Source organism: Amyelois transitella, chromosome 20 (assembly GCF_032362555.1).
Source record: "Amyelois transitella isolate CPQ chromosome 20, ilAmyTran1.1, whole genome shotgun sequence".
Lineage (NCBI taxonomy): Eukaryota > Metazoa > Arthropoda > Insecta > Lepidoptera > Pyralidae > Amyelois > Amyelois transitella.
Genome location: NC_083523.1, coordinates 4,873,995 through 4,899,322, shown reverse-complemented (window position 1 = coordinate 4,899,322; position 25,328 = coordinate 4,873,995). Strand labels below are relative to the sequence as shown.

Genomic DNA, 25,328 nt, shown 5'->3' with positions numbered 1-25,328 from the left:
TACGAGTTGGCTTCCGTACTCGAAATCTACGTAGAACAAAAAGTATGTGATGATAGTTATAATAAGTGTAAAAAGAGAAATGTTAGGAGAAAAAGGTTTTTAGGAGTTTCCGTAACGTCCATCGAATACGTACGCTACCATAGATAAATTATATACATACGAGTACATATGTAATTTATCTATGGTAGCGTACTGTCTGTGGTCGGGCCCCCTCTAATTACTTTAAGCTATCTGTGTGGCCCAATGTACAAGGATAATCTTGTAGAGGCGACTGACACGATGGAAGAGCAGATACTGCATCAGCCGAAAGTACTGGGCGGGAGAATGTGTAGATGTAAAGAATGTAATTTCGCTCGCGTTTTCCTTGTGAAATGTAAGAGAACACTAATAGAGGTGGTATGATTGTTCCCGGTACCTGCTATAGAATAGGACCACTACTTCTCTTTGCCATGAATGTCGCAACAGGCCACTAAGGGAAAAGATACATTCATCTAGGTAGCCAGAGTCAGGTAGCTAATGCAATGTTGCCGATGTTAGACGAGAGTCGATTCGTGTAAAATTCTAACTTACCCAATGCACGAATAAAATTTCTTGAAGTCTTCAAAATTGATTTTATTTGAGAAGTGAGGATGTAACAAAGATTAACTTCAAGAGGAAGAAGACACTGTCTAATCTGCGCTGTTTGTTACAATGTACTGTTCAACTGAATGTTGATTCCCATAAACGGGAAATAAAACTGGGTAACAGTTATACGAATACCATTGCGCTCACGAATAAAAATCCAAAGTATCTCATTAAAGATTTTCAATTTCATTAAGTTGTTGAGGTCACAGAAACGAGGGGAGATTAAAATCGGGGTTGGTAGCGTGGAGCGGGCATTTAACGCGGGCATAAATTTTATAATCTCGGTATTTGGTACGTTTTCTCGCATACTGGTTTCTGTCCAAACCGTTGCCTGACCCGAAGCATTGATCTCATTGTTTGATACATTGCACTTTTGGGACTGTCATCGATCAATTATGTACAGCGTGATCTAGTTTTAGTCTCCTATCCTATACTAGAGAGCAGTTATTAGTGAAGTCCTGTTTTGTAGGCTATATTCAAGGATGGTAACACTTTTGACAAATAAAATTATGTTTACAAAGAAAATGTTCTCATTGCAAAACATTAATATTAAGTTTTATTTTTCACCATATCAGATTTTTTCGTAATAGCTTTACTTATTTAAAGTTTACAGTAAACTAGTTTTTACCCGCAACTATACTAGCACGAAGCTAGAGCCACCTATGAAAGATTATTCGCAAATCCCACAAAAACTACAGTTTTTTCAGGATGAAAAGTAATTTTCCAGACTCGATTATATATAAGCAAAATTTCTTGGTTCAGAAGTAAACGTGTCTTCTTCCTCTTGGAATTAGTCCCGGTTGCACGCTCATCACTCTGAACAGGAGCTCGGGGTATGCCTTAGATCACGGATCCTGGATTGAGTGAGGCAGGTTTTTACACAAAGCGACTCCCATCTGTCTTCTGCAATATAAAGAGATAACGTGTAAAGGGATAATAAATAAACAAATAAACTTACTTTCGCATTTATAATATTAATTGCAAAAAAAAGAAATTGAGGTTTACGGATCATTTTTTATTGTATAAGGTTGAGAATAAATTTCATTTTAAAGTTAGCTACTTTATTAACAATTATATTATTAGCAATCGCTGCATCAAAACAAGTAACTAATTTTCTCTTGGTTTGCTTGTTTGTTTGTTTGTAAACTTATTATTGCACATAAAAAGAATATAACAAAATACAAAACAGTCGTTGGATTAAATAGAATATTTACAATGGTGGACTTATTCCAATTAGGATTTCTTCCAGTCAACCAAAAATGGTATTTAAACTTTATTAATTTATTGTTATATCGTCGTTAATATAATTCTTTGTTTCTTTTAAATTTAAAAGTATTCAATAAACTTTTGTTGAGGGAACTATATTATATATTAGTTTAAATATTTAAGTATATGACTTATTTTTTTATATGTTTGTAAAGTAGAATAACATCACACGAGAGCCCCAGCTATAACAGCACACCCTGTGAATATGGCTGTGGATGCGCGCGCGCATAAAACCGCATTGCAGCGGCCGCCGCGACACAATCGCACGGAACGCACCACGCACGCGTACATATGTGAGTATCGCACTTTTTTACGCACTTTGCAAATGTGATACTTAAATTTTATACAAAAATGTATCAAAAAAAAATAATTTTAATATTATCATAACAGATTTAAAAACATTTGTCTGTTCAGCACATAACGAATATTTACAAATTTTATTGTGAATATTTTATAATGAATTAAATAAAATGTATAAGTCAAATTTTGGGTAAAAATCTTTTAAAATTGTTTATTAATTAAATACAAATTAACATAATTTTTGAATCATTAAAGCATACGCATTATCGACCTAAAATACTCAAGTAGCAATTAACGATCTCCTCGATGGGAGGACAATAATATTATTGTGAAAATTGATGAAAAATAAAACAATTAAGGTGCTGCTTTTAAAACACAGTATGACACGTATTTTGTATTTACTCACCGTTTCATACTTTTTTTTCGTATTTTTCGTAATATAAAAGTTTCGCAAATAAATGGCAGAATCTTATAAGCAAGTTTGAATGCCAACATTGGTACGTTTGTTAAGTGTTTCGAATTTATAGCAACGTGATAGGGTAAGACCATTACTTAGTATCAACACATTGCCTTTAAATAAGAAATAAGAATATAAGCCATTTATAAATGTTGTGATCATGATTAATAAGATCTCCATTTAAATTAATTTCAAAATATAAAATTAAATAAAAAGCATAAAAGTAACAAGTACTAATATTTTTTTTATGTTAACATTTCTATTATTGGTAATTATTTATTTTTCCGATTTAAGTCTTCGCGAATGCAGCCGACACAACACAAAATATTAACTGAAGTGGCTTGACCATAAGCCTCGTTAAAAAAATAAGTTATTGCATTTAAGTAGCGCGCCAGTCTTTATTTTATTTTGCTTATTACTTTGTAAACTTAGTTCTACGATAAGCTAAAAGAATCAAATGTTTGCAGTAAACCAGAGTGAACATTATTTTGTATGTATTTTAAAACTTTTTAACTTTCCTCGTCGTGCCTGGAACCGCATGGAACCGGTTTGCAAATTTTGTTTACATAAACATGTGTGAACGTTCAAGGCCGCCATTTCCCTCTGAACTTCATTTCAAGTCCAGGTGAAAGTGTCAAGTGTTTATTTATTCAAAATTAGTTCTATTCTGTTAACTTTCAAATATTCATAATACAATTTAAAACCGGTGATCTATTTATAGAATCTCAGTATTGAGAGATTTGGTAAATAAACCTTTCATTTGTGTATCGGGTGAATTAAAACGTGTAAAAATCGATTATTTGCATTTTTTTGGGAGCAGTGGGTTGCGTGCATTTTTACGACGTCCCGGTTTCATCATTCAGGTCAAGTTTACAAAGTTTTCTGATTGGCATGTGTCTGGAATCTCACTTCTTTATTAAATAGACTTATGATTTATCCATTTTAGTACAAAATATAAAAAATTCGTGCTTAACGTCGCAACATAAAACAAAATTAAGAAACTTTGTAGTTCAATTAATGATGTTACATTTTCATCGAAACAACAAGTTAAGACTTTTTTTTCAATATATTTCAGTCACAGTGATTGCAATCGTTTGTTTACCTCATTAACTGTGAGTTATCGGTTACGTTAACGTTACGTTCATTCAAGAAATTAAGTTGCGTGTACGATATACTTAGTAATCAATCGTTTCAGTCATCTACAGCTATCGCGTTTTTATATAGTACATAAGAAAATATTTGTTAAGTATTAAGGTATTATTGTTTTAGTTTCGATACACTATCTTTTTTAAAGAAAGTTTGAGCGTAAAAGAAGCTAGATTATGACGAGAAGAGAAAAAATTTAATCAAAAAGCGTTGCGTCCGATATCCCTTGCGGGGTAGACAGAGCCAACAGTCTTAAAAAGACTTTGTAATCCTAACAATCCTATTTAATTTTAAAAATATAAAACCGAACTGTATATTTGTTTATTTCTGACTTCTCCACAACATTTTAAGTACGAGTATTTATTGTTCTTAGTATTTGCTATGGAATATCCTTATCAGATTTTCTCCTTACATAAATATATAGGTTCATAAATATTTTATTAGTGTATACTGTTATATATGCTCATACGACTCAAAACTATTATACTTACAGTTAAAAATATATCCCTATCATAATAAACTGTATTTACAAAAGGATCCTGTACTTTACAGCTATACCTTATTATGTCCCCTTTAGGTGTGTAATGCGATTTCTCGTGATATAATATTGAACGAAAGGTTTTACTTTCAGGCTGAAGTTACACTGACAAGTAAGTTCAAATGAGTTGGTACCACTTACATTTTCAATAACTTATGTTAAGTTCAACGTTTCGTTGTACAAGGTGTCTGATAAATTATTTATTTTATATTTTTAATGGCAATAAACTTAAAAAGTTGCGTTGGTAAACTGCTAACAAACTCTTCTTAGCAAATGACTAATGCCTCTGAATTTAAAAAAAATATTCATATACTCGTAACTATATAAGAAGTAAATAAAAAAAACTTTCCGGAGTGGAAGGCTTCATCACTTCATTTGCCCCAATCCCTTCAAACATTTTTCACTTTGTTCATTTCTTCATGAATACTCGTCTGCTATTCTTAATTTAACTTATCAGTGTGTCCTATACTTAACTGCCAAGGAACAGTGAACTCGCTTAGTATTCTAAAACTGCGGTGCTCCGCGACCGTAGTATGCATGGCGCGTACGCAGTGCCACGGAATTGTGTTCATGTTATTGACATTTATCAATTATATTATTGTTTCGCAATAAATATCTCTGAGGTGAACGATCGCATTGTTTCTAAGTCGAATCGTGAAGATGGACTGATTATAATATCTGTATTTAAATTCCTTAAAAGGGTTGGATTTTCCTATATTCGTGCCTATTGAAAATGAAATGAAATGAATGAAAAAAAGATTTATTTTCCACAACATACCAATATATAAAATTAAATTTATATTGGGAGGTGGACTGGAGCCTAAACTAGGTTAGACCTGTATTTCAGGCCTCCAGGTCACCCACCCGTGGCAAGAGAGGTTTACATAATATATAATATATTGTGTTCGAGGTTTACAAAATGTGAACGCAAGTATTACCTTATTACTATTGTTTTATTTTATGCCTGTTACGCTGGACTCTTCGCCACTATGCTTTGGGCTTTCGATTTTTGTCAGGCAGTTTGATTTTGACATAAGGTATGTAATACCTACTTTAATGCTTTTTAACCGCTGTACTTTTCTAAGAGTAGCTAGGTTGAAAACGTAATTTTACAGATAAAAGTTATTTAGATACAGAAAAACTTTGATCGTTTCATTCGGCCAAATTTTGGACAAATTTCCGGTAAATTTATAGTCTACTATTTAAAAAAAAACCTTTAAAACTTCTAACTAAAACGAGCATCAGCAAAAACCATTTCGTTTTTAAAACCACAAACGTCCAAAAACGTACGAGCGGCATTTTAAATGCTTAATCGCCCATATTTTTCTGAATATTTGAAAACGTCTAAATGGCCTCGTCTGTTTATAATAAACGTATAAAACTATAAAATATCGCATTCTACGAATGTGCGAGAAATCGACGCGAGAGCTTGATTGATGATTTTTCATAAATTCGCGCTTTCGCATACCCAGTCATCATAGATATAGCACTTAATTGATGATTCAATACTTCCTTTGTTTTTCTGTTAAAAAAGCTTATTTAAAAAAAACGATTTTTATAAAATTTGGCAATATCTTAGGCTATTAGGATATCTTAGCGCACACCAAAATATTTTTTTGTTAATAAAAAAGTGTCACGTCTCATAATTCTAATTGTATCAATGGAATAAAATAAATTCATACATACAAATACATATAGTCACGTCTATATCCCTTGCGAGGTAGACAGAGCCAGTACTCTTGAACAGACTGAAAGGCCATGTTAAGCTGTATAGGTACATGATAGAATTCCAATAGGGACAGGTTGCTAGCCCATCGCCTAGAAGAGGAATTTAGTCGATTATTATTTCCGTCCAAATTTTCTCAAGCCGTCCGTTCTAACGTGACCGTCTTTGCCACATCTATCAGTTATATATCTTCATATCGACGTTTTCCCACATATCATATAGCAATGGAGATGTGTTTTATGGTTGCTAACGAGTCGGCGTGGTATTTAGGGTTCTCCAAAAGCCTGTCACAGTTCATTGCGTCTTAGTAATTGAACGACTCTTCCCGAATACCAATTGAAGGGACTACGAAAGTCCTTACTATATTTTAGGGATCATTAACAGACATGATTAATAATTGTAAACAGACAATTGTTTTTCTTTACCGTTAAAAAAGTTCGGAATACAGTAGAAATTAAAATTAATGAGTACCTTTTTGAGTTCGTTGATCTAATAATTTACTACGGTTCGATGAAAATGAAATTCAAATTTTAGTATGCAACAAATGTTTGTATAAAATAAGTTTGATTTTGATTATTAATTTGAATTGCTGATTTTGAATCGGCAATATTTTGCTCCCTGCAGATGTCAAACCGGTTGGAATTATTATCTTTCTGAGATTGATGAAATTCGTAAAATGGCCGTTTCATAATTAATTTATAATTAAATTTAAATATAGCTTGATTTGCGTGCTTGTGAAAATACTTTCTTAGTGAACATATATGGCAAACTGCAGAATTTTATATATTTCATTATTCTGTGGTTTTCTTTTCATATATTGACTTTTATTATCGACTTTGTAGTCTTAAGGACGTCAGGCGCTCCTTATCAGAGAGCAACCGAGATCCTCCAATAATGAGACGACTTAAGAGTTAGAATTATTTACAAGACTTTAGACAAGGCATTAGTAAATAGGAACATTGTAAGGGGCAGACCAAGATGAACTTGATCAATCCAGGAACGTCCTGGTGAAAGGTCTATGAAATCTTAAGTGACGAGCTGGAAATGATGCTTTTTTCGTTTAGTAAAGAGTGTAGGGATTGTTGCAAATGGAAAGATGTAGTCTCTCCCCAATTCGCCAGAAAAGTGGCACTACTAGCTTTCAGCCGCGGCTCCGCGAATGTGAAAAGTTCACTTGTCTTTTTTTTTATTCACAAGTATGCAAAATTTCATTGAGATAGGTTGAGTGGTTTAGCTGTAAAGAGGTAACAGACAAGCAAACATATTCACTTTGGCAATTGGAATTGTTAGTTGGGATGTTTTTGTTAGACTATTGCCATCTGCATCTAACAAATGCATCGCAACAATCTTATCTATTAACATTAAAAGATCGACAATAACAGATGTTCCATTGTATTCGTGTGTTGACAATGGCATTCTCTCGTCTCTCGGCCACCGGGTCACTGGAGTCTGCATACCGTTAAGATGAAATCCGTTACTTGTCGAACGTCGAACGTCGAACGTCGCATGCTGTTACAGATCAATTATTGAACAATCAGTTTAAACATACATATGCACGTGGATGCCTTTACCGAGTTAATTTCATCGATCGTCAATAAATAGCTTTTCTTAAATAGTTTTGTTCAGGGCTAGCTCTCATAGAATTTTCAGTATAAGAAAAAAAAACGCTTTTTTATTGTCTGATTTATATAATTTATTTAAAATTTATAAACAAAGTGTTTGAGTTCAATAACCTCAGTTTTTTAGCCATGAGAGACAAAGATATGAATAATTCATAAAGTTCACTTTTAATTTAGTTAAAAATTTTGTTAGCTATAAGGATTTAAATAAATAGAAAGTACAGGCTATGTAGCTTTGAAATTAAGTAAGTATACCATCTTAATTGACGGCAAACTTAACTTCCCAAAGTTAAATCGTAATCGCGAAGTTTAATCAAATTGTAATTTGTGAAATTAATTAACTCATAAATATGCTAATAAACTTGAGATTCTTCTTTTAATCGATGATGCAGCAACACGTCACTATTTAAATCTTCTCTTAGCCACGTTCAGCTGTTTGGCATAATGATAGAGTTAAGATTCAAATAGTGACAGCTTTCTCATCGCCTTAAATAAGAATCTCGTTTTTAAACCTATCCCTTAGTCGCGCAGATATTCAGGGGAAAGAGATGGAGTGGTCCAATTTTTTTTTGTACTTCTGAATCGTCTTTATGATTAATGATTTATGCATTTATGTTGAATTCGGCACGGCACTTCATTCGATTTCGATTATCTAACTTATCTTATATTTACTATGATCAGATGACACTTACCTGAAGCAGTACTCAAAGTGGTATTGTTTACATATATCGGAGTCGGCAGAACTCTTGACCTCAGCTCCCTCAAATGCCAAAGAGCATTTTTTAGTTGCGAACTATTTTTCCCGCCCTTTGACTTATCTGTCACGGTTTTGTAAACGTACACTATATACCTTATTTCTGAAGTACTTATTTCCTAGAAAATTTTATTGGGTTTAGACCCGTTTCTAAGTAATAAACATGGTTTGTTTGTAGGCAAGCAAGCAACACTTCTGTAAACCTAAATCTAAACGTACAATTCGAGTCTTATGGTTCTGTCTATTTTGATATTAGACAAATTTAGATATTTAATTACGTATATAAAATGGGTTTCAGCTATAGTTCGTCTTCGAGCCTTATTGTTGGCTTTGTCTAGTCAGTAATACCTGCCAATACTTAAATTACAAATCTGTGTTTTTTGAAGGATACATTCGAAGGTTTCAAAACGGTCATACTCGTAAAATCCACAATAGGAAGCGCATGAGTTGTTGCAGCGAGGTAACTGTTTATTATTCTTTGCAGATCCACCATGCGAGCCATACTTGCGACGTTGGCCGTCCTGCTCACCGCCACCGCCGTTCAATGTACGTTTCATAATTATCAAATTAAAAAAAAAAAACATACACACTTCTGGACTGTTATTTGATTTCAATGTTTCACTTTTTTCTAAAGCTTTTTTTAATACCCATTCTTTATTTAAATCATAACAAGGAGAATTCATCATCAAGAGTTACAGTACCAAGATATTTGTTAGAAGGTCGTTAGTTTGTGTACCTTAAATTTCGACTGAGCGGTTCTTATATACGGCTCATTTGATACAGAAAAAATGTCATAGAACATAAAACTCTTTCACCTTCATTTGAATAGCACCACTCCCATGTTTTTGTTGTAAAAGATGGCTTAAAGAATATAGCAAAATTTCAATCACATAGGTACTGTAATACTGAAGATAGCATAAGAATGTGGTAATTTTTCTCTACTTATTATATTTTTTACTGTTCTTTTAAAATGTATAGTTTAAAATGTCGAATAAACCTACCTACCTATTACTGTTATACAAACCACTATCTTGATATGTTCATACTCGTACAAAGTCAAGTAACACATTGTTTTATTGGTTACGTGTAAAGTACGGATTTATGATTTAATTCCTTACACTTGAGTAACTCCTTGTGGAAGTGAGTAGACTGATGATTAATTTCTTTTACTTGATTACATGCCACTCACAGCCGATAGCCACAATCCCAGTAATGCGTAATCAATGCCGACCAAGAATTGTTCTATGTTTTTTATTTATAATATAACGCAACAAATTAAATGATTATTACATAATTGTTTAGCTATGAATGTATCATTAGCAAATAATTAATTATAAAAAAATTAGGGCTTGATTTAGTTAACTACACTTTGTGAAAATTAAAGTAACCTTATCTTAAAATTTTAACGACGTACATACAAATTATTGCCATGTTTCAATGCAAACTCTATTTCCTGAAAGACAACTTCTAGGCTGATTTTATAGTTATTTCTGATAATTTCTACGATAGCGAAACTCGGCGTAAGAGCCAAGTATGCAATAAGAATATTTTTCACGTTAATATTACCCACATTTTCCTTATTGAGTCAAAATAAATACGAAGGATATTTTTAAAGGAATAAATAACCCAAGTCGTAAATATCGTGGTCCAGTCTGGACACGAGTAGAATCCTAAACAAAGAAGGAAAATTCTCAAACCGCTCCCTCACTCCGTTAGTCCACTTAGATCGATTTAACTTTTTTCAGCTGTATCTTGTATCGTAAACTTATAAAGTCAGTATTATATAAAAATTTTGACCTATTAAATAATAGGTCAAAATTTTTATTTCGGTTTCTATAGTTTGCCCGGTTGTCATTTATGGCAAATCCCAGAGGAATAGTGCTTTTGCTCTGAATGGAATTCACCAGTTCTTTTCTCTTTTTTAATACTGACTCATCATCCCGACAGGCATTATCAGCCATTGAATTGCTTTAGTGAAACGTGAAAGCAAAAATCTTATTTCTAGAGTTATAAGTGAATATAACCTAAGGCCCTGGTAGATTGACCGGTTGTATGAATGTTTTTACTCTTAAACTCAACTTAGGTTTGTTTAATCCGTTTAATTTGTCCAAAACAGTAAATAAAGTCAATTAAAACTCGTTATTTTCAGCGGACAGCAGAGCGCGCATAGTATGTTACTTCAGCAACTGGGCGGTGTACCGGCCCGGCGTGGGTCGGTATGGAATCGAGGATATACCGGTGGACCTGTGCACTCATATCATTTACTCTTTTATCGGCGTCACTGAAAAGGGCAACGAAGTACTTGTCATTGATCCTGAGGTGAGCGTTATGTTTCTTATCATATCTGCTTTGAAGGTGTTAGATATAGGGAAAGACCGAGTAAGAGATAGATGAAAGCATGAGCAGGAAAAGAGTGTTTTGTGAGATGACAATGACAGAAAATATCGGAAAAAATTTATAAACTGTTCCGTCCCCGAGTACACAGGTGGAAAAGGTAACGAAAAAAAATATGAAGTCTATTTTGACAGCTGTGTATCAAGTAAATCTTTCGCTCTCATTCCTCAACAACTTTTTACATTTTCCATACCTGCTTAGTTGTTCTTTCTACGAGTTAGAGAATGCCTATAATAACATACATACATATATTACGTTCCTAACTCAAGGCCAGGCTGGTTAATACAATGGGCTATATAGAAAAGTATTTCCATCGTAGATATATACGGCAGTATGTATTAATGTGGCCTACAAAAGCTAATGTCGGTGCTTCACGTGCCTAATGTGTTATAGATTCGGCAAAAAATTGTTCGGTCGGCTGCTTGAAGTGTGATAGATATTTATACGAATATAATTATATCATTGCTGTGAGCAGATAAAATCGATTGAATGTATTGCGTTATCGAACCGAATGCATGTTGCACGTAAAGATTTATTTACTTCCCGGATCTATCCACTTCCGAATCAGTAGTATCTTAAAAAAAGTTTTCGGTTCATGACAGACGGAATTTTACCGTTTTTATTTATTTCGTTTCTTTGTATTTACTTATCAATAAAAAAAAATATAAATTTATAACAACACCGTGACTACATCTTTCCGTTTTACGCTTCATCCACATTAATTAATTAATTTATTTTTTAATTTTAATAGTTTAAAATTAATCTTATGTAATTTGATGTGTGACGCTGAAATTTCATGTACTTAAATTTTTAAGTAGGTTAATCTAAGTAATGACTCAGTTTAAATGAAGTTATGCAGCTTCTATAAAATAACAATTAGGTAGTTTTTTTTCAAAGTAGATACATATTTCAATTTATCTTTTGATTAAAAAGATAACTGTCTGCATCGTCATAATAAAATAATTTAATTAAATCCATTATCAATAAGTCCGTCTTTATTTTTTTAATTTTACGTGTTTCAAACTAAGTGTTCTTTCTCGTGCAACAAATTAGCAATACAATAAAACAAACGAAGGTCGTTAAATAAATGAATGGAACTTGTAAAAGCTTTCAAATTGCGGTTACAGCTTACCATGAATTGAAAACAAACGCTTAAAAGCATATTCGGACAGATTTCCATAAAGCAAATAATTTTATGTGCATTCATATGACATTGTTAACATAGCTTACTTTGGAACAAGTATTTTGCACGAGTTATAACGGGGGCATCAAAACAAATATATTCGTGTTAATATTTACATATCAATATGTGTGTGACAGCTTAATGTGTTTGTAAGGGGCATACTATGTAATTTGCCCGCATGTAAAATATGACCGATATTTGTCACTGAAAATATATAATTTATTTATTATGGCAATGAAAACGAATTGACACATCGGCTTCTAACTATGTATAACTTTTTGTACAAAAAAATCGTAACGGATGGACAAAAGAGAACAATTTTTTAAGGCACCGTGACAAAATATTTTTTATCAATTTAAGTAGTAACATCTGTGAGGTCATAAGTAAGCGGTTAGCGTTAAGTACTTTCAGTGTAATATAAAACTTTAACATACAAGTCTAATATGTATCTACTTAAGTAAAAATACCCGGTATTTGAAGAGCAACAGCTATAAGTGAATGAGATAATGCTACATTTTAGTCGAAATAGGTTACAGTTAATATAAATACCTACCAATTATTACATATCTAATAGTTTTTTTGGCATTGTCACAGCTGGACGTGGACAAAAACGGTTTCCGCAACTTTACCTCTCTGCGGTCTTCGCACCCTAGCGTCAAGTTCATGGTAGCCGTGGGAGGCTGGGCGGAAGGAGGTTCCAAGTATTCCCACATGGTGGCGCAGAAGAGCTCAAGAATGGCCTTCGTTAGGAGCGTTGTTGGTAAGAGACACACTTCAGTTTTCAGACATGGTGTTTTATCATCCTCTACTGTTGCGTCCTCACTTCTCTGTAGAAGAGCCCTGTGACCACGATCTACGATTAGGTAAATTAAGTTTTTACACAAAGTGATTTCCGTCTAGCATTCGGAACCTCTGCAGAGAGGCTAGCATGGCAAGCGGGGGCTGTTTCTATCGAGCGATAAAATATCGCCCTCTCGTTTCACTTCATAATTAAAATGGAAATAGCGATAGTTTATCGCGCGATAAAAACAGTGTAGCGCATGCCATGCTTCCCGCAGTAGCACCTGACCCATATTAGATCTTGGTCACACGTTCATACATAAACAACATAAAGCAACTTAGTTATCACTATCAATTATAATCAATCGGAATATGATTTTAATCTAATAACAAAAAAGTTTGTTACGTATGTGTGCAACGATTTAACTATGTAAGTAGGTTCTTAACCAATTTCACTTTAAATCCTGGAGATAAAAGTCACTATAGATCTTTGCGTATCTCAATTATAATGTTACTATAGTTATCGTAGTTGTAATAATCTTATCACGATATAAATAATCCATTACTGTGTGAGTGTTATGATCTGCAAGACAAAAATTAAAAAAAATATACGAGTATCATAAAGGAATTTATGTACAAGATGGATACAAATCCTTTTCTTAAAAAAAAAAACAAGCGTGAAAAATTTGAAATGTGTATGAGGAAATATCAAGAAGCATACATTCCTATCCCATAATTAAATTAATGCAATGTTTTTTAATTGTATCGCAATTATCACGTAACCTGTATTATATAATTATGTATTTACTGTATGAATCTTGATATCTCTTTTGTTTACGCAATAAAAAAGTATCTACAGAAAAATAGTGCCGGGTGGCCCATGTTGTTACGGTGGCAACCATAATTTTTTCCGTAATGTTGGCAATAGAAAAAAGAAAAGCGCGAACAACATTTACGTCACAAAGCGACAAAATGCCTAGATAAAACTAACACGGGTCCCATCTTAAGATAAAGTGCTGATGTGTCTTACTACTTAGCAAAAGGTCTTAAGATGACTTTTTGGCTCGGACCCCAAATGGTAATGGAGTATTTTCCGCTAGGCTATCCCAACCCAAGCTCTTATTTTGTGCGTATTACATTAATAGTTGATGAGCATTATTAAGGAATTTGTAACTTTAATGAACTTAAAATATTCAGTAAATGTGTATTTTACTTTGAGCAATGAGGGTTTAACAAAAATTGTATGATAATCTAAATAAATAATAATAATAAACCGTGACTTAGTGTTATGCATTTTTGTACTAACATATGTCGTATATGCCAAATCCCTTATGGTGGTAGAATAAGTTTTAACTGTATTGTTATGACTAGAAAACCATGAAACTTTAACAATAACAGCAAGCATGTTTGTGTATGTACGAGAACATGTACATAAATGTACCTATGTGACCATAGTCGGGGTGTGGCTCCACGTTTAAAACCGTAGTGGGTGTCCCAAAATAACAGAAGATTAACATAATGTCTATCTTTAGAATGATCACTTCAATATAATTAAAACATATTTCGTTTTAAAACTTGTAGTAACTATTTAAACATGTTTCGTAATTCATAGTAATCTTTAAGTGTACCCTTTTTTATAGATTAAATGTAGTAAGGTCAGACAGATATGTAGATCGTAACTAAGTGCAGTGAGTAAGTAAGGATGTGCAAAATTGTTTACGTTCTCTGCATTATAGCAAGTTTTTTTACGTACTTACTATAACTTACTTATTTTAAAGATCAAAAGAAAATCATACGAAACGTAAATATTTATTTTTAATGCAAGCAATACTCTCAGATCAAATATTGTTTCTTCAAAGAAACAAACAGTTATAATAATTATAATAAGTGGCAAGTGGGAAGATCTAGTTATAAATATTTATAAATAATGCAACTTCACTATATTTATGGTAATAATTTCTAGAACGATAATGAAGTAGGCACTGGGTTGGGTATATAAATTTACGCTAAGTCTGAAAATTATTGCCATATGTAGTTGACGCTACGCTATGCTTTAATAATATACCGGATTTTCGGACAACATTAGATTTTGATATATGGCGCATATGAAAGCTTTTGTTTATTTTTAAATCAAATTCGTTTATGTTTAGGAAAGATTTTGAATTCATTCAAATTTGTGACTCACGTTTAATTGGGAAAGTAGCATTTGGTAGTCATGCCAGGTTGAATGAAAAAAGGGAATAAAAAGGGATGGGGTTATAAATGAATGTATCTACGGAAAAAAAAGTTTCGTGGTAGCATGCATTACCACGAAACGATTTTTTTTGTGAAATTTATTCGAAACTAAGTATTCCAAATAGGACTTAAGACGAGAAAAATAATTGTTATCAATTTTATGCACAGACTTCCTAAAAAAGTACGATTTCGACGGATTGGACCTGGATTGGGAGTACCCTGGGGCCGCTGATCGTGGTGGTTCCTTCTCCGATAAGGACCGGTTTCTTTTCCTCGTCCAGGAGTTGAAGAGGGCCTTCATCAGGGCAGGCAAGGGATGGGAACTGACAGCGGCTGTGCCACTCGCAAACTTCCGGCTGATGGAGGGATATCACGTTCCTGATCTTTGCCAGTGAGTTTTTCCACATACACTATCTTTATGCCTTATGGGAAAAACTGAATGTTCACAAGATTCGAAATAAACTTTTAGCGGAATTGCTTGGAGATGAAAAAGAGATTCATGAATCGTGGTAAGGCAATGTATTACAATACTATTTATATTGAATTATCCGTTATTACGAGGTAGACTGAGCTGTAAGATTAAAAGCTCGTAAAGTTTGAAAGCTGGGCCATGCATCTTCACGAATAAAAAAAGTTAGAAGGCTAGTTATGTACATTGTACATTATGAAGTGACAGTTTGCATATTTAAAGACTGGCTTTAAATTTTTTACTCTTACTTCTTAGTTGTACGTTGTTGTCGGTGGAAGTAAAGTGGTTTGTCCTCCATTCTTTCTCAAGTCTTACTTACTATATAAGAAAATAAAGAAAAACATATTTTCATTGCAGGGAATTGGACGCTATTCATGTGATGTCATACGATTTGCGAGGCAACTGGGCTGGATTCGCTGATGTGCACTCACCTTTATATAAACGCCCTCATGACCAGTGGGCTTATGAAAAACTCAACGTGGTAAGTACATGTTTGTTTTTATAGTTACGGGTACGAAGTCTTTGATGAGGCTTTTGCCTGAGGTGTTCAATTTATTCATCTGTACCTATAATGTAGTAGGTACCTATAGGTAACTAAATTCATAATTCGTATATCCATTCGATGTCAAATAGGCGGCCGACCACACAATTTTTTCTTCATGTATTCATAGTACAATGTTGAGTTTGACCAACATGTTGTCTTTAGCGAGTTTTAGCCCAATAGATAATATAGATAATATAGATAATAATGATTATCTATTCGGCTTAAACTGAAATCGATGATGATAAAAAAAGGAATTATTAGAACTGATTAAAACTTTGATAATAAATGCAACAAAAATAAAGATAAAGTAACCACATTTTACTGACAGTGAGTTTTAAATGATGATAAATCACTTAATGTTGAGTTAACATTATGTTATGTAATCTTATAAATTTAACTAAGAGTGCAGCCCTAAAATTTTTTTGAATCACTTACTTTATTATGTTTTTCTTGAATAATTATAAAATTTATTTTATTAATCATAGAATGACGGACTTAATCTTTGGGAAGAAAAAGGTTGTCCATCAAACAAGCTGGTAGTGGGTATTCCATTCTACGGTAGATCCTTCACCCTGTCTGCTGGGAACAACAATTATAACCTTGGAACTTACATCAACAAAGAGGCAGGTGGAGGTGATCCTGCTCCTTACACGAATGCCACTGGATTCTGGGCTTATTATGAGGTAAATAAGACTACATTATTATTTCGATCAAACTAGTGTATGAGAGTGGAGAATGGATTGACACAAAACCTCGGAACCTTCATCCCTTATGGCTTAATGGTGAAATTGAAAATAACCCAAGTTTATTAGGTTTCCCGCAATTCTCTAGATATAAAAATTTTTATACTTGTGAAACTCTGGAAATAGAAATTACTTGTAACATAAATATGTGATCGCAATATTGATGATAGCGAGAAAAACCATTTGAATGCTTTAGTAAAACCTAAAATAAAAAAAAAATAAGCAGATAATAAGAAAACAAATGGAAAACTAAAAGAGTTAGGGCAACAAATATAATAAATCTAGAAATATCGTTCTATACTTTCACAATTGAATCAGCAAAGTTGATAGTTTGAGTCACAAATCTTGTTAAAACTCGGTGTATTTTGAAATTACTTCGTATGCCAGTGAATAGAGGACGATGTTATTATGTGATGTCATTCATGCATCACGCTTTCCGGGCCCATAAATTTTGGTTTTGTTATTTACTTTAGTTAATTTAAGTTAAAGATTTGTTGCCTTACATACAAGAAAGTAGTATATTAACTAACTAGCTGTGCCCGCGACTTCGCCCGCATGGAATAGTTATTTTGGGCATCATTGAAGCCCTCATGGATTAATAATTTCCTCGTTTTTTTCACATTTTCCATTATTTATTTGCTCTTAATAGTTGCAGCGTGATGATAAATAGCCTAAAGCCTTCCTCGATAAATGGTCTATTACACACGAAAAGATCTTTTCAGTTCGAAACAGTATTTTCTGAGATTAGCGCGTTCAAACAAACAAACAAACTCTTCAGCTTTATAATATTAGTATAGATAATTTATGAAAACCAAACATAAGGATTTTTAAATATAAAAGATCCGAGTTAGAAGTCGATTTAAGAGAATAAAAATCCATTAGAGAATCATTAAAATTTTGATAGAAAAGGTTTTTCCTGGTCTTAATACTCAAATAGAGTCAACAAATTTTTCGTTATATTAGTTATGTTAATGAAGAAATATTTCGTTATATATTTAAGTATTTGAATTATTTTTGAAAAAGGCACGCAACATGCAATATTGAAAATGTACAGTCACTTCTAATGTAATAAAATTATAACTTTTCTTATAATAATAAAATATAAATTTTGCTTCAAAATACCTAAATATTTATAACAATATCAGATCTCCTAAATAATTCTTTTTATTGCTATATCATTAACGTTTAAATTTTAAATTACATTTGTCCATTTCCAGATTTGTACAGAAGTAGACAAAGAGGGGTCTGGCTGGACCAAGAAATGGGATGACCACGGCAAATGTCCCTACGCTTACAAAGGCACTCAATGGGTTGGCTACGAAGATCCGAAGAGTGTTGAAATCAAGATGGACTGGATCAAAGAGAAGGGTTACTTGGGGGCAATGACTTGGGCTATCGACATGGACGATTTCCAGGGTCTTTGCGGTGAAAAGAACCCATTAATGAAACTGCTTCATAAACACATGAGCTCGTATTCTGTTCCTCCCCCTAGATCGGGAAATACTACTCCTACTGTAAGTACTTTGTCAATTCTCATGTTTTGAAATTATTTTGAATCTGTATTTTAGGTTTTGGTGAAGTTTGAACTAACAAATATAGGGAAGTCCCAGTTATACGTAGTAGTAAAATAAAGTAAGTGGGCAAAAGGTTAGTCGACTGCCTGGGAGGGAGGACCAACCAATCTGAAGTGTAGTGGTCAAACTTAATAGATTAACTATAGATTGTGATAGAACAAAACTAAAATATCAGCAAATGAAAATACGTCGCGACAATACGATACATTTATATGTAATGTATAAAATTCATTCATGATTCTGATTCACTTTAGCAATATTTATCAAACCTGACAGACTTTGCCAAGCAATTTCCTCAGATCTGAAAGAGCTTTGTGAATGTACGAAAAAGAAACGTAAATATCCACCTAACAAGGTTTGTATGTAATTTGAAGTACCAACGAATATTCTATTTCTCACGTGGAAGCGAAAACTGGCTTTCATAATTGATACAAAAAAATACGAAGACATTTCGTTATGTATGACATAACAAAGACAAATGGTAAAGCTGTTATACTCTGTTGAGGTGCGGCGATAAATCCTATAACAAATGGAAAAGTCGTTATTCTTTTGTTATCTTGATGACCTCTGCTGTGCCGGCCAGTAGTGTCCCGGGTTTGATTTCTACTTCAATATAAGTTTTTTTACATTACTATAATAGCTCGAAGTTCTAAATATAGCTTTGAGATTTGATATTGATATGATTTGACAGAATCTATTTTACATTATTATTCAAACCAATGTAGTTGAATTAATATTTAAAACTCAATTTCAACTTATTTCATTAATCAAATTAGCTAAATAATTATTTAATTATACATTGATGTGTTTATATCCACCAATTGCAAAGATGAATTTCTCAGAATAAGTAGGTATCGAATTTATTTTATAAGTACCTAGATATCATTTTTTATGATATATTTTTAATTAAGAACTAGTAGTCACAGTTCGAACATGCTTTAAATACATTAAAACAATCCTGTTATGCTCTTATCATTTGTGTCGGTATATATTTTATTTAAAGAAACCCAACACTATTCATCCGTAAAATTTGATATAGCAACTCATTAAAACATATTCTCTCCATAGCCTGAATGGGCCCGTCCTCCGTCTACGCCGTCAGACCCATCAGAAGGCGAGCCTATACCCACTACTACTACAATAAGGCCGACCACAGCTGCTGCGACTACAACCACTAAAGCCCCAACTACTACTAGAGCGCCAACTACAACTAAAGCTACAACAACTACTACACAGAGTTTCGAGTCAGTGGATAGTGGTTCTGACGAAAATGACATAGAAGTGAAGCCATCGAAAAAACCCGAACAAGTGGAACAACCTCCAGCGGTAATCACGTTTTTATTAATTTATTTATTTATTCGTAAAATGCAAAAACAGAATATATACAGTAGTACATTGTTTGAAGATTAAATATAAGTTGTGCTTATATAAGTATACCTATTTCAGGTGCACACAGCAATTTTTACTTATTTTTTACGAGGATACAATAGGAAAATAATTAAAAAAAAATTGATTGTAAGGCTTTGGTAACCATTCTCCGCTAATCTGTTTGTCAACTGCCTTCCTACATACCTTCATCATCTGTGTACATCTATGAATATTTCGTTTGCATCAAAAAATAACCTAAAAACAATGTACTTTTCAGGAAAATGAGGTCGAACACGAGGACGTATGTAAAAGCGACGCCGATTACATTCCTGATAAGAAACGATGCGATATGGTAAGCACGCATTTAATTAACAAAATAATTTCCATTTTTATATTTTCCTCATAAATATTAATATTTTGTTTTCTGCAGTACTGGCGGTGTGTCAACGGAGAAGGTGTCCAGTTCACGTGCCAACCAGGAACCGTGTTCAATGTAAAACTCAACGTGTGCGATTGGCCTGAGAACGCTAAACGCCTTGACTGTGAACTATAAAATCGCAAGACTTTAATCGCAAGTGAATAGGAGTTTTATTGTCAAAGTTGTTCGCGCTACGTATTGATTTACACACTGCCTTTTTTCTCTGTTAGGTTTAAGTATTCTCAAAATTGGATATTTGTAATTTAAAAATGTTAAACTAATATTGTCGTGTTGTGTTGCAGCAAACATAATACGCCAATGTTACTCTTATAATGATGAATGATTTTATTTCATTATTTTTATTGTAAATATTATTTACTAACTGACAATTAGTGTATCGAATTTATAATTATAAGTACTTAAAGATACTCATGTTATTATTTTACCGCCTGTAATGTTTCTCTAAATTTAATAATTGGTTATGAACAAGACTGTAACTTAAGAATTTAATTACTGGTTTAAGTAATTTGCTTACTTATTTTAATTAGTAACAGTCGGCCAGAGTTCTGTTTGCGAAATTATCAAGTTTTCATATAATTTGTTCTCGAGCAAATTATGAGCATTTTTCGAAATTAAAATAATTATATAGATATATTCCGCTAAGTCTTCTAAGTGTAAGTTAAAATATAGATTTATTTATTTATTTAAAAATAAAACTGTTGAAAAAAATTTATTCGTTTTCTTGTACTTTTTGGGATTCAGAAAAAAATAACGATCCCAAGAAGCAGATGTACCTTCCACATACTTATGTTAGCGTAAAAATGTAAAAATAATATAAGTAATCGTTCAAGGGGTTTACTGTATCAAATTCTGTACAAGATACATATAATATTCAACAGAGAAAGCCCAAATCTAGGCAAATCTCATAAAGGCTTTACCTGAATTCTTCTTTTATTTGTATGTATTAGGATTCCTGGAGTAGCTACTGAATTTATTTGATATTTGTGATTTATTTTCATTCCACGTACCGTTGAAGAGTAACATTCACAATGTTGAGACTCACATAGTTTAACTAAACCTTTTTGACAGAAATGTCCTATAATCCTTTTTGGTGACAAACACACAAATTACGAGTATGTTTTTACCCTTCGGAATATACAGAGCCAATAGTTACAGGGCCCGCAAGCTACGTTTGCTGGATGACCTATGGAACAGGTTGTACCACAAATTATTTTATCTATATCTTGTTAAGGTTTAATTATTCGTTGAATGCGAAAGTGTGTTTGTTTGCTTGTATGTAGTATAGATAACGGAGAAGTACAGAGAGTATTTTACACGCGGGCGGAGCCGCGGGCGAATACTATTATACATATATGGTGCAACATAGATATTTGTCTGCGATTCTGGATGATGCTATTTTTTGTCTTTTAGACCCAAGAAACAAGATAAGAGTTTCATGTGGGCCGTTGGCTGATTGTTGTTTTGAGACAAGTAACTTTAAAAATAAAGATTTGTCGTGTAGAAATATTTATTCTTATATGTTATAATGGTAACAAATGCGTAAATAATGGTTAAAAGGCATAAGTACCTGTCGCGACCACTAGCAATTTTCATAGATTGGTATGGAGATGGCGTGGAAACACCCTCATTTTTATTTTTATATTCCCTTTTATGAACAGCTGTGCTTATCTCTACACATAAAAATGTCTGTATTTTTATTGCAACCGAATTTTACTTACTTTTTATTATCTTTCATGCAGATTTGAACATCGTTTGAAGAAGTTTTATGAGAATTTTAAGAATGCCATTGAATTTCTAAAAATGTGGATTCTTAAGTAGATACTTATCTTTAAGTAATTTTGTTCGCTCCTTTATTCCGAAGAATGTTCTCTAGCTGATTGTAATAGTAAAAAAGGACTGGATAATTGTAGTTTCCAAAGTTACGCGTAAAGCGACCAGGACGCAGGAGGACCAAGGAGCCGCGGTGAAAAGCTTGTAGAAAAAAAAAGAATTTTGTTAATAAAAATAAAAAATTTCGGGCTCGTCCGGGATTTGAACCCGGGACCTCTCGCACCCTAAGCGAAAATCATACCCCTAGACCAACGAGCCAACTGACCGATGTATCGAAAATAACTATTGCTATCATAATAAGTTAAAAAAGAGAACGTTTTTATGAATAACTTTTGACTGTTAAGGTAGGTACGCGATTGCGCGGGACACTGCTTTAAACACACAAGGAATTTTTAAGATATACAGTAAAGTTTGGTTTTAAATCCCAAAAGAAAAAATGAGAGAGAAGCAGAAATTGATTAAATGATTCGAAATTCGAATGTGTTAGCACATTTTAAGGATAGTTAAAGTCATTCAAAGACAACATTACCGGAAACCGAAAAATAATAATAAAAAAGCTAAATTTTTTTTTATTACGAATCGGGCGTGTGATTATTTTTCACGATTTTTTCTTTCCTTTGTCGTCCGTCCTAAGGTACAACAAGAAAATAATCTACTTCAAAGAAAAAAACAGAAGGTGTACCTACCTAAAAATATATCAGTCACGAAGTAGGTTTTTAAAAATGTATAGAAACAGTAGGAAATGCAGGAGACAAAGAAATTATTTATTATTATTTTTTTATAAACAATTTGAGTGTTTTTAAAGAATAATTTTTATTCCTTTAAATTGGGACAGTTATAACGTTATACCTGTGAAGTATATTATTATTATCTGTGAAATTTATCGAATTCACATTTGCTCGAAATTCAGATCATCATCCTAATGGCTTCATTCCCGTTTACCTGGAGATGAGACCAGGACCTGCCTATAACTAGAGGAATGATCTTGGACTGGAGACATCACTGCAACATTGCAAACCTAATCCATATTGGATATGTCTACACTTCCAGTTGCTTCAATGAATACGTACGCCAGTAGTTTTCCATCACTATAAGAGCATTCGATAGCAATGAAATGTATGTAACGTTACTTAGAAAAGGAGTAATTGGTACATGGCCCTGGTAGGATTTGAACCTAGGCAACTTGGAATGGACATTCCTTGAAGTCGGATACTTTAACCGCCCGACCAAAACTTACATAATACTTTTCAGTAGTTATCAGATATTATTATTATCAACAGATTGCGACATTATATTCGTTTATTTACCCTAGCTGAAATGCCAAGACACCGGCAAGGTTTACGAGCACTTTATCAGTACCTCAATAAATTACCATCAAATATAAATCCCTTTATAGGCCGTTCGATATGGATCGCCTTTTTATTTATCATTCATTTATATCTGAACTGAACAAACTCCATTGTGTTTAGATTGTCAATAAATACCTACCTAACAAATAAAAAAGACGATCGAAAATCTGCAGACAATCTAGATGATTTTTTTATTAGTTTTAACAACGGAGTTCGGAAGGACCAATCAAAAATAACATTGTTTTACTTATTCGACGTAGATTTTGAATACTTGGTTTATAACGGTTTCACTTCCTTTATATTTTCAGCTTCAATTGTCTTCTATAAGAGAAACGCGTAAAAAAGTCAAGCATTAGGCTTATCTGATTTATTTTAAAGTAAATACTATATATATACTATACTATAGATTCTATAAATAATAGTATTAAAAAAAATTATGACCTTTTGAGATTTCATGCAATTCGCGCATCGCACCGCGCACAAGAGAAATGGACAAAGTCCGTACTTTCAGGCTAGTATCAACGAAGGGAGCGCGGTAAACGCGTCCCCGCTACCGCCGTACAGCCTGTAAGCTTTCCCGCGAAAAACTTCATAAACGAAAAAGAAAAAAAAAAGAATAACACGCAAGCCAGTGTATTTTAGTTTGCAAGGAGTTTTGATGCCATAAAAAGTAAATTGAAAAAGTTTTGCAATAATGGGTTAGGTAGTATCGTTGAAATCGTGAAAGAAATAATGAAAACTTATACAAAACTTACGTTTGGAACTATGTGGTTTATTGCTAACATTGTGTGGAATGGATTTGCCTTGGCTTAGTGAGTATTGAGTGAATGTACAGGTGATTTTTAACTTAGGTAAGTTGCGTTCGTAATAAACACTTTATAAGTTATATATAAGTGTTATATTATGTCATTCCTTAATACTAAGTTGTGTTCATAAAACTACGTTTTTTTTGGATGCGACATTAAAAATTAAATTTTAGCATCTCTCTCTTTTGCGTTTTCCCAGTTGCACTCTCCGCCGTTAATTTTCTACGCCTGAGGTCGGTTAAATATATTATGTAGTGCCTTTGTACTACATTTCTTTTTAGTTTATCTATCTTTTTATATCTACTTTTCTTATTTTTTCCTTGATGTTCACTAATATATAAATAGAATAAATAAATAATATAAAATAATTATTTACCGATTTATCAAAGTAACTAAATATATTTTTATATAATTATCCAGTTACCAATCAGTTTATGGTCCATCAGATGGAAAGCTATTTTTGTTTACTCAATTTAGAATTGGTTTAATAAAATAAATATTGCTTAAACAATTAAGTAATAAATGCCATGGAAAGATAACGCCCCAAAGCTGAAACCAAATCAAGATAAGTGATCAGGCCCAGTTCAAAATTTCAAAATAAAAAGGTACAAAATATTTATATTTGCAGAAAGGTTTTTTTTGCTTTTTTGGCTTTAGAGAAAACCTTATTTGCCCAAAACAGAGTGGATTGGAGAAAACAAAAGGAACCCTGTATCAAACTTATGATGATTAAATAATATGATTTGTAATCAATTCAATATAGTTGTATAAAATAAATACAAAATTGTCAAAGACAAATAAAAAATTAAACAAAATTAAATTTGATATCAAGGATGACATTTTAATAAAAGTTCTCTACCATAGCTATTGAAAACTGCCCTGAATATGATCCAAAAATTATAAAATAATATATTTTATTATAGGAAAAACCTTCTTTCTGGTCAGAAGAAAGAAAAATTGGAAACGCAACTGGCGTTCTTGCGAATGTGCCTTGTCGGCTTAAAGCTTTTCACAAATTTTCCTGTTTGTTTGTGTTTCCTCAATTGTAATAAAAAAATATCAATATAAGTAAGAATACAAACTTCTTTCGTTCATACAATGTATTTTTTTCCAAATTATATAAGTGGGACCCCATAGAATGCATGGCAGATAAAGGCAATTGATGAAACACGATTTGTTTTGTT

At 32.8% G+C, this 25,328-nt stretch overlaps 1 protein-coding gene and 1 non-coding gene across 3 annotated transcripts; one reads left to right on the top strand and one right to left on the bottom strand.

The window, feature by feature from the left end:
• Positions 1 to 2,144: 2,144 nt before the first annotated feature.
• Positions 2,145 to 20,847, top strand: LOC106131645 (endochitinase). Of its 2 annotated transcripts, XM_013330806.2 has the most exons (11): positions 2,145 to 2,183; positions 8,915 to 8,976; positions 10,580 to 10,749; positions 12,602 to 12,767; positions 15,191 to 15,413; positions 15,849 to 15,972; positions 16,521 to 16,718; positions 17,996 to 18,292; positions 19,421 to 19,678; positions 19,998 to 20,072; positions 20,151 to 20,847. In XM_013330806.2, exons 2-11 carry the CDS (start codon positions 8,922 to 8,924, stop codon positions 20,271 to 20,273), a joined length of 1,689 nt encoding a protein of 562 aa, XP_013186260.2. In that variant the 5' UTR covers positions 2,145 to 2,183; positions 8,915 to 8,921; the 3' UTR covers positions 20,274 to 20,847. The 2 variants fall into 2 exon arrangements, with proteins under 2 accessions (XP_013186260.2, XP_060805956.1); XM_060949973.1 differs by lacking the exons at positions 2,145 to 2,183; positions 8,915 to 8,976; positions 10,580 to 10,749 and adding an exon at positions 11,842 to 11,899 and having other exon boundaries at positions 20,151 to 20,846.
• Positions 20,848 to 22,175: 1,328 nt separating this feature from the next.
• Trnap-agg (transfer RNA proline (anticodon AGG)) lies at positions 22,176 to 22,247 on the bottom strand. Its single transcript has one exon. It is a non-coding gene; the product is annotated as a tRNA-Pro (tRNA).
• Between the last annotated feature and the right edge of the window lie 3,081 nt (positions 22,248 to 25,328).

Bases quoted from the DNA above. Each gene is read 5' to 3' on its own strand.
- LOC106131645 (XM_013330806.2), top strand. From the start codon at position 8,922: ATGCGAGCCATACTTGCGACGTTGGCCGTCCTGCTCACCGCCACCGCC. The intron at 15,414-15,848 runs GTGAGTTTTTCC...TTTTCATTGCAG, and splicing joins CACGTTCCTGATCTTTGCCA to GGAATTGGACGCTATTCATG. The intron at 16,719-17,995 runs GTAAATAAGACT...GTCCATTTCCAG, and splicing joins GATTCTGGGCTTATTATGAG to ATTTGTACAGAAGTAGACAA.